Source organism: Hemicordylus capensis, chromosome 2, assembly GCF_027244095.1.
Source record: "Hemicordylus capensis ecotype Gifberg chromosome 2, rHemCap1.1.pri, whole genome shotgun sequence".
Classification (NCBI taxonomy): domain Eukaryota; kingdom Metazoa; phylum Chordata; class Lepidosauria; order Squamata; family Cordylidae; genus Hemicordylus; species Hemicordylus capensis.
Window position 1 is genome coordinate 25,477,499 of NC_069658.1, and position 15,219 is coordinate 25,492,717.

Here is a 15,219-nt window from a genome sequence, read left to right on the forward strand (position 1 = left end):
CAGGATTCCTCATTTCTTGTAAAGGAAAACATAACCCTTTGAACAAGCATAGCCCCTGGAAGTGGGCCAAACACATCGGTAACGGACCAGGCTCAGTTTGGTTGTGGACTGGCCTGCCACTCCTGGAGGCTGGTTTGGTTCACGGTCTGAATCACCCCAGTTCGTTGCAGATTGGTTCGATGTTGAACTGTTCATGCATACCCCTACTGCACACTATGGCAAAAGGTATACTGCCCTGTGGTGTCTTTGTTTCTCTTGACTGACAGGCATGTAATGGGTGAATGCTGGTAAGGGTCCATGTGCTAAAAGTAGCAAGTATGCAACAGCATAGCAGAACTCTCATCATTAGCACATTCCAAGGCATCAGTGGATTCAGTATCCAGTTCCCTTACCATGGGGTAGCTTATGTAACACTGAAGTATATGAACAAATCGTAAGTGAAACAAATTCAGTGCACTACAGTAAATACTATTTCATCAGTGTAAGAACCAAGTTGGGAATGGGTATATCAAGGCATAATTGGCCAATACAAAAAGAGAAGGAATTATGATGAAGCTGTAGTTCTTTCCAGTTTAGTCCGTTTGAGGCACAGACAGGGCTACTAGAATACTGCTGAAAAGCAATGGTCAGAGCACAGAGGGGAGGGTAGCTTTTATAAAAATATCAGTATTATAGGCAGGTATCTATAAGAGATTCTTCATATTTTAATGACATTCTTAAAGCAATTCTGGAGAGAAAATGAGCATCAAAATGGTTAAAATAAATTCGATTATGGACTGTAATGGTCAAATCAATGGAAAAACAACATGAAAGTAATAAAGTCCATAAATGAGACTCCTAATATTAAATACACCTTAGCTCTAAGTATTGATAGTGAAAGATCAAGTAACAGTGGGCCACATCTAGATTAGTCATGATTAGGTTTCAATGAAATGAATGAAACAATTTAGTTAAGGCTAACTTAAGTCCCATTAATTTCCGTGGAACTTAGTCATGACTAAATACATCGGAATGTTGCCCTGTATGTGTATTATTATAACATGAAAAGCTCCTCAACTTGTAAGCCTGATGACATTCAATTTGTAAATGACATTCAGTTATGGATTTTCAGGGGTGAGGAAATCCACTAGTCTACTAGTCTGTGACGAGTGGGAAAAAGGCCTGATAAGAACCAACATAGCTTGAGGAACCATCTGACAAGTAAAAAAAATTTTGTCTGGTTGATAAACTGAGCCAACATTTGAACAGCTTGGGTACAGGCTATTTAAGAGAGCACCTCCCTTTGTCATGAACCCTGCTGCCTGTTGTGATCTTCTGGAGAGGTCTGGTTATGCCAGATTGGTCTCTGGGGTAACCCAGACAGACCATATTACGCCTATTTTGAAACAATTGCACTGGCTTGCCGATATGTTTCCAGGCAAAATACAAAGTGCTGGTTATTACCTTTAAAGCCCTGAACAGCTTAGGCCCAAGTTACCTCAGAGAGGGCCTTTTTCTGCGTGATCTCCACCACACATTAAGGTCATCTGAGGAGGTTCGTCTCCAGTTACCACCAGCTCGTCTGGTGGCAACTCAGAGGTGGGCCTTCTCTATAGCTGCTCCAGGGCAGCCCCTGCGGAAATCCGCAGTTTGAATTCTCTATTAGCCTTCAGGAGAGCCCTTAAAACGTATTTGTTTGGCCTTGCTTTCCAGGGTTTTAAAATCGGTTTTAATATTTTAACCCGATTTCGGGGGTTTTAATCACTGCAATTGTTTAATTGTTGTTTTAAATTGTTAATTGTTGTTATATTGTTTTTAATTTGTTTTAGCTCTTTACTGTTTTAGTGGTTTGTTTTAATTGTAAACCGCCCTGAGCCATTTTGGAAGGGCGGTATATCGGTATATCAATCAAATAAGTAAGTAAGTAAATAAATAAATATGGTTGCCACCAGCTCCTTTGGAGGCAACCCAGGAGCAGGCTTTCTCTGTGACTGCCCCAGGGCTTTGGAATATGCTCCCTGCTGAAATAAGAGCATCTTATCTATTTGTTTTCAGGAAGACCCTCAAGACTCTCGTTCTAGCAAGCTTTTAATTAGAATTTAAGTAATTTTAGTAATTTGTTTTAATAACTGTTTTATACTATTGTTTTTATTGTGTCTCATATTTTAATCTGTGTTGATTTTTAAATAGGTATTTTGTACACTGCCTAGAGATGTACATATCAGGCGATATAAAAATATGATAAATAAAACAAACATTTCTTCACCCCTGTGAATTCTTCAGTAGTATGAAGTACATGGGTCTTCATTTATAAGAGACGCAAGTTTTGGGCAGTATAGAAATATGTTAAATAAATAAATAAGAAGCTTCCTGGTACTTCAAGTTATATAGAAATAAAGTTTCCTCAACTGGTCCTCAACAGAAACACCATGTGGTGTATTAATATGCAAGGGAAGTATTGGCAACTGTACTTCAGATCCAGAAAATATGATCTATAAAGCAGCTATTCATTTTAAAATAGGTAGGCCTTGACCATCAGCAACACAGGTAGCCTTGAGCTGTATTTATACTAACTAGTTTTCAACAGATTGAGAAAGGCAAGTTAAAACTACTTGGGGAAAAAATAGTGGTTACTTTACTCGTTTGTTTTTGAAACAATTTGTTAGTACAGCTAACTTGGGGAAAAACTTATCCAAAATACCCCTCTCGTAGTATCTGAAACTGCATATGCTATTTATTGAGTTGGTAACCTTTCTGGCATTTCACAGTTCTAAAACAAACACTAAAAACCAGAGAAGCATGGTGTAAAAGTTCATTGTAATTCCAATAATATACATATTTTATTCATCATTAATGCATACATCCCTTGTTAAGATAGAAATAAATTATATACTGGCAGCAAATATACATCTCACTGTTCATTTTGCCGGACTCCAATGCTGTTTACAAAACAATTGTTTTGTTCCCAATATGAAAGCAACATGAAGCATTCATAAGGAAAGTAATCAATGACGAAAGACAAGATTTTGCATGATTGTAGCTGTTGAGGAAATTGTACAGCTGTTGAGAAAACTGTACAGTGTTCACAGATTTGTGTTGAAAGGGGAAATCTAAAATCCTTAAAAACAAAACATAAGTTAGATACCAGATAATTCTAGCAAATTCAACAAAATTGGTCAGCATAACAAATATGTACACCACTATAGAATCTCAGCAGAGCGGCATTGAAGTACCACTAACGTTTTTAAAACTGACAAGGACTTGAAAAGCAACATTCTGCTTTTGCAGTGCACTGCACTGACCACTGTGTAGGGAGTTCTATGCAAAAGCAAAAATGTTGTCTCAGTACTTTGGTTTTGGCTTGAAGAGCCATAACAGACTACAAGGAGTAAGAAACAGAAATCCTATTAGCATTAGCATTGTACAGTTTTAAGTCTGCAATTCTATACACATTCACAGGCAAGCAGCCTGCCTCACTTGAAAATTACCCAATTCCTTAGATATGGTGCCACTTTAGGAGATGAACACAAACACTTTTTCCTCAAAGGCAGCTTCAATGAGGTGCAGTGCCTTGTGTTGTGGTAATGTCAGTGTACCACCTCCTGCACTGAAGGTCACCCCATAGGATCCTGTACTTGGGTGTCTCTGCTTAAATCTTCCATAAAGGGAGGGGCAAGCTGCTTGCCTGCAATCCAGAATTCAAGCTAACAACAGCTGAACCAAACTCTTGGTGAGTTTTCAGAAGTCTCACCACGGGCTGGTTTTTTATATCGGACAAAAGCTATTAAAAACAGTAATAAGATTTTCCTATAGGGTTTTAGAAGCCCATAGGAGAACCAATAGCTCTTTGAGATGTTTCTCCAGTAAATTTTCTTACCTTTAAGGAATAGAAATGGCAAGTCTAGATCTCCCTGTGATAGCAGATGATTTTCTGGAGCAGGGATATAATATTACAAAAATGTGTGCTAGTCCACAGGCTTCCTAGTTCGCTCTACGTTTGATTAGAAAAATATCAATACTTTCAACAGGTATTAACAGCTTGACAGAAGCAAAATTCTGTGCTATCTTTAAGGGGTTATATCGCTTAGGATATATAGAAGGTTCCAATTGATTTTCCAAGAAGTGCATGCACTGAGATTCAGCAGTAGCCCATTACATTTATTTAACAACCTGTATAAGTTATATGGTATAGGATTTGAATTCCAACATCCATGAAAGCAATCTCACAAACCATTATAAAAACAGTGACATAACATGCTTCCAGTTGCCACTAACTTTCAACATATGCATTACTTAAATGCCACTTCACTGAAGCTACTGAAAATCACATCAACACTGATTTTTTTCCCCAAGACGAAGGCCAAGGGCTTAACCAGATATTACAAGAGACCCTGAGCTCCCACAACTCCATGTCTCTTTGCTTCCTCCTCTTCCTTGCAATATCTAGGTGAACACAATGCATGACGACATCACTGTGTGGTGCATTGCTCAATCCTGACAATCATCAGTCAATGATGCGAGGCAGGGTGGAGCCATGCCCAGAATGATGATGTCACACCACCCATGGTTTACCTAGACAATATAAGGGGAGATAAAGGGGTAGGGGGAGGGAACAGAGACAAGCAGTGGCAGCTCCATATCGGACACAACACCTAGTTGAACCCTAAAGCTCTAATCCTACATGCAGTGAGGCTGCTCAAATCCTATTGAAATCAACACTAAACAGCCTGTGCGCAGGATTGCAACCTTACTATTGAGTATACAATGCATTAGTATAATTTGTTTTCTTAAGACACCCACAAGTCTTGTAATAAGAAACAGGCTCTCCTCATATATGAAACACACAGTTAGGACAACGTATATATTAAAGCCCCTCACAGCACTGCACTGAATGATTGTGACTAATGGCTAGCCTTGGTTTGAGAAAAGATAAGCAAACAATGCTAACTTCAGTGATAATGCACGCTTTCCTCAAAAATCACACCACATTTGATTTTGATTTCATCTGGCCTGATCTACAGTGTATACATTTCCAACTAGCACTGATGAAGCCACTTACATACAATTAAGTTTGCTGACTGACATTTCTTGGAACAGCATCTCTTTGAAAGAGCAAGCATAGTGTCAGAAGTGCAAATATAAAGACACAGATACCTTGTGTAAGGCAATGATTATATCTCCTCTGTCATTTACCAATAAGGAACATAATCCCCCCCCCCCTAAAAAAGAGAGGGCAGTTTCACACATTGCAAGTGGTGTGTGAATATCTTTCAAGTAATGAACTTGTAAGATGCGAAGATTAAAACTTTGCACACAGAGCGCCACCTAGTGTGGTTTAGCTGAAATAATTTTGCTGCAGCAGCTATTATATCTAGTCTTAAAAGAAATATCTGTGGTGTATTTTCTCTCATCATAGAGCATGTGCTAGTATACAGAAATATAAATCAGCGCCAGTGAACAGTTAAGATTATATTGGGTCTTTGCTATCATGCATGTTAACACTGTCCATATGCCTATAATGCTGACAGAAATCATTCTCGGTTCTGGTGATGGATGTGCAGGCACCATAGATGACACAGTTATTTTGTAAAGGTTTGTTCTTAAATCCCTCCAACTCTTCCAGGAACTTGAGTTGGAGACCAGTTATCGGCAGTCTATGACCTGACTAGTTTTTCCAATCACGTCCAAGATTTAAATAAAATGTTGCACATACAGTTGCATCAAGCTACAATAAGCCAATGAACAGTACTTAGGATAACCTGACTGCATTAGATACTTGAATATCTTTAAAATCCTCCAAAAAAGAAAAGAAAACCCAAATCATTTCCAAAGTGTACAAATTCCAGTTCAGCTTGAGCCCTACATTTAAAATGGAATCTACATTAAATTTTTAACAGATTTAGGTCTCTGATTCAACTGCAAAATACAAAAATCACACACCTTTATCTAGTAATCACTGCCAACATGTGAGTTCTAAGAGCCTTCTAAATCTTTTCAAGAGAGATTTCTAATTCAGGACAGATGACACCCACGGTAAGACCCACCCCAAAGGCAAGACCCAGGCTCTTTGCCCCCTCCCAAGCTCTTCTCATAGCATCCCCTCCCCACCCCCAATCCCTTCTTGCCCAGCTCCCTTCTGGGGAGAGGGAAAGGCACTGCTGAGGTGGTCCCAGTTTCAGAAACCAATGCTCTGGCCCATCATAAATTGGGCAACTAATTATACAAAGTGCATTTCTAAGAAATAAAGTTCCTTATTTCCCACTTTTTTTCTTTTTTCTTTTGGTAAAATGAGGTTGTTTTGGTTGTAGGATGCGTTTCTGAGAGAGCATTCCCCAAAGCAGCAGACACGAGACCTTCTGAAGGTTTAGACATCATCAAATATTCTGCTTCGTGACATTGATAAGTATCTTCCACCGGGTTGATACCTGCATGGTACAAAAAGCTATATGTAGAACTTAAATTTTAAAAAATGCAAGTCATGTAACTTCTATTATATTAATTCTCCTGGGTGTGCCATGGAATGTGCGTCCCAGCACCCAGCTGATTGGCTGGGTGGTGGAGGGCCTGATTGGCTGAGGCGCACCCAGGAGGATTGGTCGCCGTGGCAGCAGTAGGCCTGGCTGCAGAGGCCAGAGGCAGCGGAGGCAAGGCCCACGAAGGGGGGCGGGGAGAAAGTGGGGGGAAGAAGTGGCGGTGCGGAGGAGAGGCATCTGGGCCTGGAAGTAGAGACTGGGGCAGAAGGTGGGGGGGAAGAGGTAACCACCGGCCCCCAAAAGCGCACAGATGCTCTGTGCGGGGTCGACTAGTCTATTATATCTATTATATTAATTCTCCTGGGTGTGCCTTGGAATGTGCGTCCTGGCACCCAGCTGATTGGCTGGGTGGCGGAGGCGCCTAATTGGCTGAGGCGCACCCAGGAGAATTGGCCGGTCAGGCAACCGCTGAGGCGAGGCGGCGGCGGGCCCGGCTGCCATGGCGGCACCTTGGCCCAGCAGCCTGGACCCGGCCGGAGACTGGGACAGGTGTGTGTGGGGGGGAGAGGTAGCCGGCCCCAAAAGCGCACAGATGCTCTGCACAGGGGTCGGCTAGTTATAAGAAAAACTGCAAGAGATCTGCAATTGGAATTCTAACAAGCGTTGTGACAAAGTCCCTCACTAAAGGTTCCTGAGTAAATGTAGCAGTTATAGGGAAAGCAGATGGGTTCTCTTATGGAACAGTGAAGAGATAACACAACAAGGAGCAGAGGGCAGGAGGGGACACACAGTTCTGCTAAACGAGGGAAACAAGCAATGGGGCCCCCGAGGAACCAAGGCCAGTTTGATCAATATTACAGTCATTCCATCCCCTTTTTAATTTTTATTGACTTCATGCAGAGTTTTATTCTTCCCGTGGTGTTCACTTTTTAAAAACTAGCCTTTAGGGAAAGAAGCCTTTCTCTCCTCCTCAGCTTCACCCCGCTCTCTGACTGTGCTCCTCCAAATGATTGTTGCTCCTCTTTATTTAATGTTGCAGAGAACCAGGAGCCACTCAAAACTGTATCAAAAGGGTATCAGAAATGTTAATTTTCTGGCTGGTCAGATCACAGTGATCTAAGTGGCAAAAAGTCATGCCTCAAAACTTCAAAGTGTGCATGCACAGAAACCACTGCGCTATGTGTCTGAAGTTTGGATGGTATAATGGTCTCACAGGAGTCTTCCATGCATGCTATTTTCATCCCATTCTGACAATAGCTATTTGCATTTTGGTGACTTCCCATTATAGCCTTTGGATGAAGCATTAAGGAGGAAGCAAGGACAGCCTGGAATAGCAACAGCTGATGCCTCTATGCCCTCCTCCTCAGGCTACAACATCTAACAATCTACCACCTCCTCCATTCCCCTATTGTGTTTCCTCCACAAGCATTTAATTTTTTTTAACATACTAGAGAGAGAGAGTGTGTGTGTGTAGTATTAGTAGTATGTGTGCATATTACCTATCCCCCACACCACAGTAATCAAAAGAGCAGCAATTTAACATTTCATTTAAAAATAAATAAATAAATAAAAAGGGAGGAAGTTGTGGCTTCAACAGCACAATATATGTATGTTTACTCAGAAATAAAGTTCAGTGAGGCTTAGTCCTGGGAAAGCGTGCATAAGATTGCAGCCAAGTCATTAAATGGCGCTAATGCAGCAGAAGCTCACAGTGATTTTTTAAAAGTGACCACCAATAATGTCCAGAGAACCCGGGGACACTGAAAACCACATCAAAGTCTTGGCAGAAGTGTGTATGGTAGTGGGAAAATGCTGCAGATGTTTGGTAACCAAAAGTGCACAATCTAACACCACAATTTAAATTTTAAAAGTAAGCTTCTTGCTTTCTATACATGCACACATTAAGCATGCGGGAGGGGGCCTGGTGACAATGAAAGGGACCCAGTTTGGAAATGGTCTCAGATTATAGTGAAGAGGCTTTAACTGATCACTGATGATGTGATGGTGCAAGGCTTCTCACATGAGCTTACAATTACATACAGATCTTTTCCTTTATGCAGTAGGCCAACCTATGGGAATTCAATCATGGTGACCAAAAGAAAAGAGTAATAAATTTAGAGACAGGTGCTCCCTTTTTATTTATTGCCAATTTTTGCCAAAATTTGTTTTCAGAATTTCTGAATGGTCCTCACCTTCCTGAGTCAGAGTCAAGAGGATCTTCATTAATCGAGTCAGCATTGAAGTCCAGAGGTTCTGCATCTTGGAGAAGCTCTACTCTGTCTCTTTCATTCCTCCCATTCGACCTGGTATATTTAGATGCTACAGCTGAAAGATTTAAAAAAAAAAATCAAAACAAACAAATTAGTATTTCAGAGACTTCCTTCAAGGACTAGATCATCTGAAATAATGCATTTTCCAAGCACCCCCTTCCATTTATTTCTGGAGGATTCCATGATCCTCAGTAAAGGTTTTTGGGGGGCCTTAGTAGGCTGCAATGGCGAGGAGGCAGCAGTAATGTCATTTTGCTCACACAACTCTAGATTCAATCCATTATAAGTCAATGCTCATACTGGCATCTTCAAAGTGCTATTCTGGCAGTTAAAATTTCTCCATCACAAATTGGGTGAGTTCAGATGACCAAATAAACCATGTTTTATTTAACTGTGAATGTGGTCTAAGCCTGTACATTCCCTCCCCACCATCTTCATGGCTCCATTGCTGAGACACAATGTAGACATGGTGAGTTGTTTAAGTCACAGCTTTGCAACTCATTCAGATCTAGAGCTGTGTTTTAGCTGCGGTTAACAAACCAAGAGTAAAGAAGCATGCTTTTGGAAAAAATGGAAAGAGGTCATTTTGAAGTTTGTCTTTCGAAACTAGAGTTCAATCTCTGTTTCAAATGCTCATTTAGTCATTGTCTGTTAACAACAATTAAACCAGGGATCTGGGTTTGAATGAGCCACAGAGCTGTGGTTTAAGTAAACCATGATATGAAAATATGATTGATAAATAAATATCAATGTTACATCTCAGTGACAATACTGAGGAGATAAGGTGAGAGGCCTCAGGTCACATTTAAGAACAAATAAACCATTGTTTATTTGGTTGTCTGAACCTGCCAATAGACCAACAGCCATACATTTCAATATAACATGCTTTTTTCATGAGGAAATATGCATGGAGGAACATTCAAGGAAAATGTTAAATAGATTTTGCAGGGAATTTGTGAGGAGTGGACACTACATTTTCCCATGAATATTCTTCCATGCGGGGGCGGGGGGGAGTAATGCCCAATTCTGCCTTAGAAAAAGAAAATAATAATGCAATCAAAATAGAGTTGTCAGGGTTAAAAAATTAGTTGAGATGCATGAAGAACTACAAGGTATGGCTGAGAAGTTCTTTGTCTAATGGAATGGACTCTGGTTTGGAATTAGGCAGAGAACCTTTTGGCCACTTCACTTAGTGTTTTACTTAATGAAATTTGACTCAAACTTCAAAAACACATATCGGACGACTTACAGCCTAGTTCCACATCAATCACTATTGCAAGGTTGCAAAAAGTCAACTGCAGTGGAGAAACTCTCCAGTGACTCCACCATCTTTGATCTTTTTAATGAGTGTCATTTGATACAATATTCAACGTCACTATTCAGGACTTAAATGCATTACATTTCTGCCCCAATGTGGCACACTGCCACCTCATATACCAATTTTTTGTTCTCTCTGTACTCTGTAGTTACATAATATGGGCTTCAATCTAAAGCAGCACATGCTGGCTCCAGCTTTTAGAAGTGGGTCTCCCTGACAAGCCCCTCAGCTCATGCATGGCTTATGGGTTGGACTGTAAAGTCTAAGCCAGAAATTAATCCATCTTCCAGTGTCCATCATAGTTTCCAAAGTCTTGAGCAATAGCTGAAGGGGTTAAATAAAGCATTTTTACCAAACTGGAATGGAAAATATATTTGGAAATCAACACATGTCCACTGGTGGTGGTTCATAAAAGTTTTAGTAATTATTTTCAAATTGGAGATGTGATCCTGCACACCATTATTCATGTATAATTGTCACTGAAAACTACTGCGACCAATTTAGGCTTAACTCTAGTTATGCAAGTTGCCTTGAGCTTTTATTAAACAGAAGGGCAAGGAATAAGTTTCTCTAATATGTAGGTGTAATTGCATAATTGAAAGGCTGGAATCAAAATATGAGAACCAGCTGCAATCCAGAGATTATACTGGCACAGTCGGGCTAGTATAGATAAGATGGAGTTTCAACATTTCACCATTATAAGCCCTGAACATTCTACTACTACGAATATTTATATACCATTCTTCAACAGAATTCTCAAAGCGGTTTACATAGAAAAATAAATAATACATAAATAAAATGGTCCCCTGTCCCCAAAGGCCACAATATAAAAAGAAACCTAAGGTAGACGCCAGTAACAGCCACTGGAGGGATCCTGTGCTGGGGATGGATATGGCCAGCACCAGCATAGAACCAGCAATAATTCTATTGCTTATAAAATCAAATTTGTCCAATCTGCCTGGCCATAAGCATACACTCACTAGGTGAAATTTGGTAGAGATTTGGTGAAATCTGCAAATTTGGTGAAGATCCATTGAAAAATGGCTTGGATAGGTTTTTCTCTTTTGAACCAGGGTTTAAAGAGTTGGCAACGTACTTTCACACTGAGAAAGTGGTATTTAAATGATTTTGTAGTCCATTCGCAAAGTTTCAGCCTATGGTCTTTCAGTTTGACATTGGGCTGGGCGTTTTCCAGACTACAAGATTTGCAACGGTTAATGTGTTGCAAACTGTGATGGAATAGTGCAACAGTTTCAAAACAAGAGAAAAGGATTGTTTAATGCTCCGTTGTAAGCTGGTGCCCATTCATCTTTTTCGTCTGCTGAAATGTATTTTCCAGGCAGGAATGTCCATGTTCTCATTGAAACACATTTAGCTGCCCCTCCTGCTGCTCCCTTTGGGCCAATGGAGTTGTGAGTGAAAGGGAACCCTGTGGCGAGCCTGGAAGGTGGGGGAAGGGAGGAACTGTCACGGCAGGGGGGGGCACTCTCTTCCATGGTGGTGGCAGCTAGCAGCCCCTCAGCGCCCCTGCTGGTCATCTCCTGAGGAGGCAGGATGGCAGTGGCATGCCTCCAGAGAAATAAATAATTATAAATAGGAGAGAAGAGGCGGATGGGAGGCAAGAGCTCCTCCAGTGAGTGCTATGGGATTGCACAGAAGTAAATGAATCATGATTCAGTTCAATGGGCTTCCTTTTAAGTAAGTGACTATTCTCCCTCTCTAACCTTTGCCTTGTGGTATTTATTATTTATTTCGTTATCTAACATCTACCACCCAAAACGCAAGTCTCTGGGTGGTTTACAACAAAAGTATAAAAACAAATAAAAAAGATTAACACATTACAACAATTTAAAATTCAAAATGTTTAAAGTATTAAAAATCACCAAACAATCCAAACAGTATCTAATTAAAAGCCTGGGTGAACAAATGTGTCTTGACTGCCTTTTTAAAAGTTGTAAGAGATGGGGAGGCTCTTAAGCAAGTGGGATTGCACAGAAGTAAATAATTTAGTTCAATGGGTTTCCTCTTCAGTAAAAAGTGCATGAGAAAGGGTTGGATTCAGAAATCTGCTCAGCTTGACACTCAATTTTTGTTGGAAGAAAGTGGAGGAGGAGAAAGGTGTGTGGTTTGGGGTTTGTGGGGAGGAAAGGAGGAGAAAGCTGAGAGTTCTCCCTGCCTGTTTACTCTCCCTGCGGCAGAGGAAGCAAGAACTGTCCATACTGCAAAATGCTACAATGCATAAAATGCGGGGAAAGGCTCCCTACAATGGAAAAATACAGCTACTTCCTGCAGCACATTTTTAACACTGTAGGACAAAAACGTATCATGAAGTTCAAATCAAGGCATGGGAAATGTGAATGGCTGACAACGCAGCGACACCAATGTGGAAACACAGGCAATCTGGAGGGGAACTTAGAGGATATGCTGCAAGTATGTTGCATTCTGTAATCTGGAAAACACCCAGGAGAGGGATGCATCCAGGTGGACATTTAACAGGTGCAATTTCCCTAATCACTTCCTAAAGATGCCCCTGATGAATTTCTGTCTTATGCATCTCTGATCAAGGCAAAGTGCATGGAGTCTCATTTCTAAAGCCACCACCATATAAAAGACTGTATAAAGTCTTTACAGCTTATATGGCGTGGAAATTAAGATGGGCACCTTAACTTGCAACTTCCATCCGAATAAAAATATAAAGCATCTTAACTCTCAATGAGGTTCTCAATTTTGGATTAATAGGCTTAATGGCTGAAAGTATCTAAAGCTGAAACAAAGACAAGTGTTATAACAGCAATTATTATTGTTTAGCCAATAACCAAGGCAGAAAGAAAAAACAAACTCTTACATCTATTTGTATTAGTCTCTGTAAAGCTCGATTCCTTTTGCTCTGCTTGAACATTTCTGTTTCTAGCAGAATCTTCACGGTGGTTTCCATATCGTTCTTTCCATTCCTGATCAAACACATAAACAAACACATGTATAATCTGCAAGTTAAAGAAAGGCCTCTTGCATATCTAATATTAAAGTATTATAATTAATTATTATATTTTATACTGCCCCATCTTAATAGTTCCAATAGGTTTACCACAAACAAAAACAAAAACGTAGTAATCAATTATATAAAAATCTAAAAACCATGACATGCCAGTCTGAAAAACATGAGTCTTAAGAGCTGTCTTGAAGACCAGTATTAAGTATTATTATAAATAAATTATGTATTTATTTAAAATATTGATATACCACTCCTCCAGTGTAATACTGCTCAGAGTGGCTTCCAACAATAAAAACAGCATAAAATTAAAAACAAAACTAGTAAAACAAATAAATCACTATACTGTATAAATGTTGAGCCTCGGATTTCTACAAGCGCATTCCATAGCATAGCAGCAGCTACAAAGACAGACAGATCTGGAGTCACAACTGGATGAACCGGTGGCAGTTGGAGGCAGACCTCTACAGATGACCTTAATGTGTGGTGGGGATCATGCAGAAGGCAGTGCTCTCTAAAGTAACGTGGATTTATGCCATTCAGGGCTTTAAAAGTAATAACCAGGACCTTGACAATTTGACAGCATTCTCTCCGATGGGCTGGTGTTTTTAAATAAATTTTAAAAAAACTCTTGTGAAAAATGTAGACCTCAAGAATGCTCACCACAATTTAATGGAACAATAAATGGAAGGACTAGCTGGCATAAGAGAACATGGTAGAGCTGCCTGTTAATTTTTATTAGTTCTAATTTATTGCCACTGAACACACTGGCAAACCTTTCTGACTTAAATCAGCCGGAGATGAACTCTATGGGATACATTTTCAGCTGATGAAAGTTAGTATCTTCTTTTGTTCTAAGCTGCACCACCAATGTTCTATAGAGAATGCAAGTACTTTAAAAAAAAAAGTGCAGTAAGAATCTGACACACATCTAATATAACATAATTAAGATTGCAGTCCTATGGAAAGATAGGTACACCTAAGCCCATTGATTTTATTGGCTCTAGGCAAAACTCACTCTGCAACAGGAACAGACTGCATATTATAAAAATATTCACACTGTTCAAAGAAGAAATGGAGGTTTTCATTCCAACACAACCTTACACTTTTACTAACTGGGGAAAAAATGATTCAACTGTCCACATACCCTTCTTCTATTTTCACCTTCTTCCTGTCTTTGCCGTTTTCTTTTTTCTAGGGAGAAAAATGTGTTCATTTACACTGGGATAGAAAAAGATTAACATTAGAAACAATTGCTCCTAAGCATCTTCTCTGACCTGCTTTAAAATTAGCATCATGTTATTTGAAAGAATTACGGGAGCTGAAGTAGCAAGGTAAATGTCTAGAGTGCAAATGTAGGAAGACCATCATGAATCTGACAGATTACAGCACAGAGCACATTTGAAGATTTATGCTCTGGCAATACAGGTAGCAGACAAGCAGTTCTTTTCTGCCCACATTGCTTCTGCAAGTTCATGTCCAGCAGAGTTGTCTAGGTTTGTGTGAGGGCTAGTACATGCACCCTCCCCCTTGAATTCGAATTTCAAACCTTTGATCACCTGCTATGATGATTTTTATGACTTTTTTGCTGATAAACTCTCTCATATTTGGGCCAAACTGGATTTCACATTTATTGCAGAGTATACTAGAGAAGTGTCTAGCAACTCCTCTTATGGGATCAGTTCACACCACTTTCAGTTTGTGACTCCTGAAGATGTGGACAAGCTGCTTTGGACTGTATGTCCTACCACCTGTTCTCTTGACCCATATCATCTGCCAATAGTATTATCAGAGAGGGTACATATTATATTATTATCTGGTATATATTATACATGTTTCTCTGAGGCAGGGCAGGATGCCTCCTTGCCTTAAGGAGGCTATTATTAGACCTCTCAACTCCAAGCAGTCTTGGATAAAACAGATGATCTAGACCAGGCCTGCTCAACTTAGGCCCCCCAGCTGTTTTTGGACTATAACTGTCATAATCCCCAGACACAGTAGCAAATTAATCCAGGCCCTGGCCATAGGACCTGTAGGAATTTCAGAGTGTATGAGGTTTTTCACTGGATCCTGTAAGGACATGCCTAAATAAAGGGAAAAAATTGGGTAGACATTTGGCAATTGGTGTGAAGGTTTATGACGACGCCATATTGATTTTGACCAAGATGTATTGAACCATAATGCGGTTTT

At 40.0% G+C, this 15,219-nt stretch overlaps 1 protein-coding gene across 2 annotated transcripts in view; it reads right to left on the reverse strand.

Annotated features, from left to right (window-relative positions):
* Positions 1-2,777: 2,777 nt before the first annotated feature.
* Positions 2,778-15,219, reverse strand: part of LMBRD2 (LMBR1 domain containing 2) — a 50,365-nt gene continuing 37,923 nt past the window's right edge. For both annotated transcript variants that reach the window (XM_053295285.1, XM_053295287.1), the window contains 4 exons: positions 14,177-14,223; positions 12,886-12,991; positions 8,645-8,777; positions 2,778-6,404 (listed from right to left, as the gene is read on the reverse strand). In XM_053295285.1, the coding sequence (XP_053151260.1) occupies positions 6,344-6,404; positions 8,645-8,777; positions 12,886-12,991; positions 14,177-14,223 (347 nt within the window). In that variant the 3' untranslated portion in view covers positions 2,778-6,343. The remainder of the gene's footprint in view (positions 6,405-8,644; positions 8,778-12,885; positions 12,992-14,176; positions 14,224-15,219) is intronic.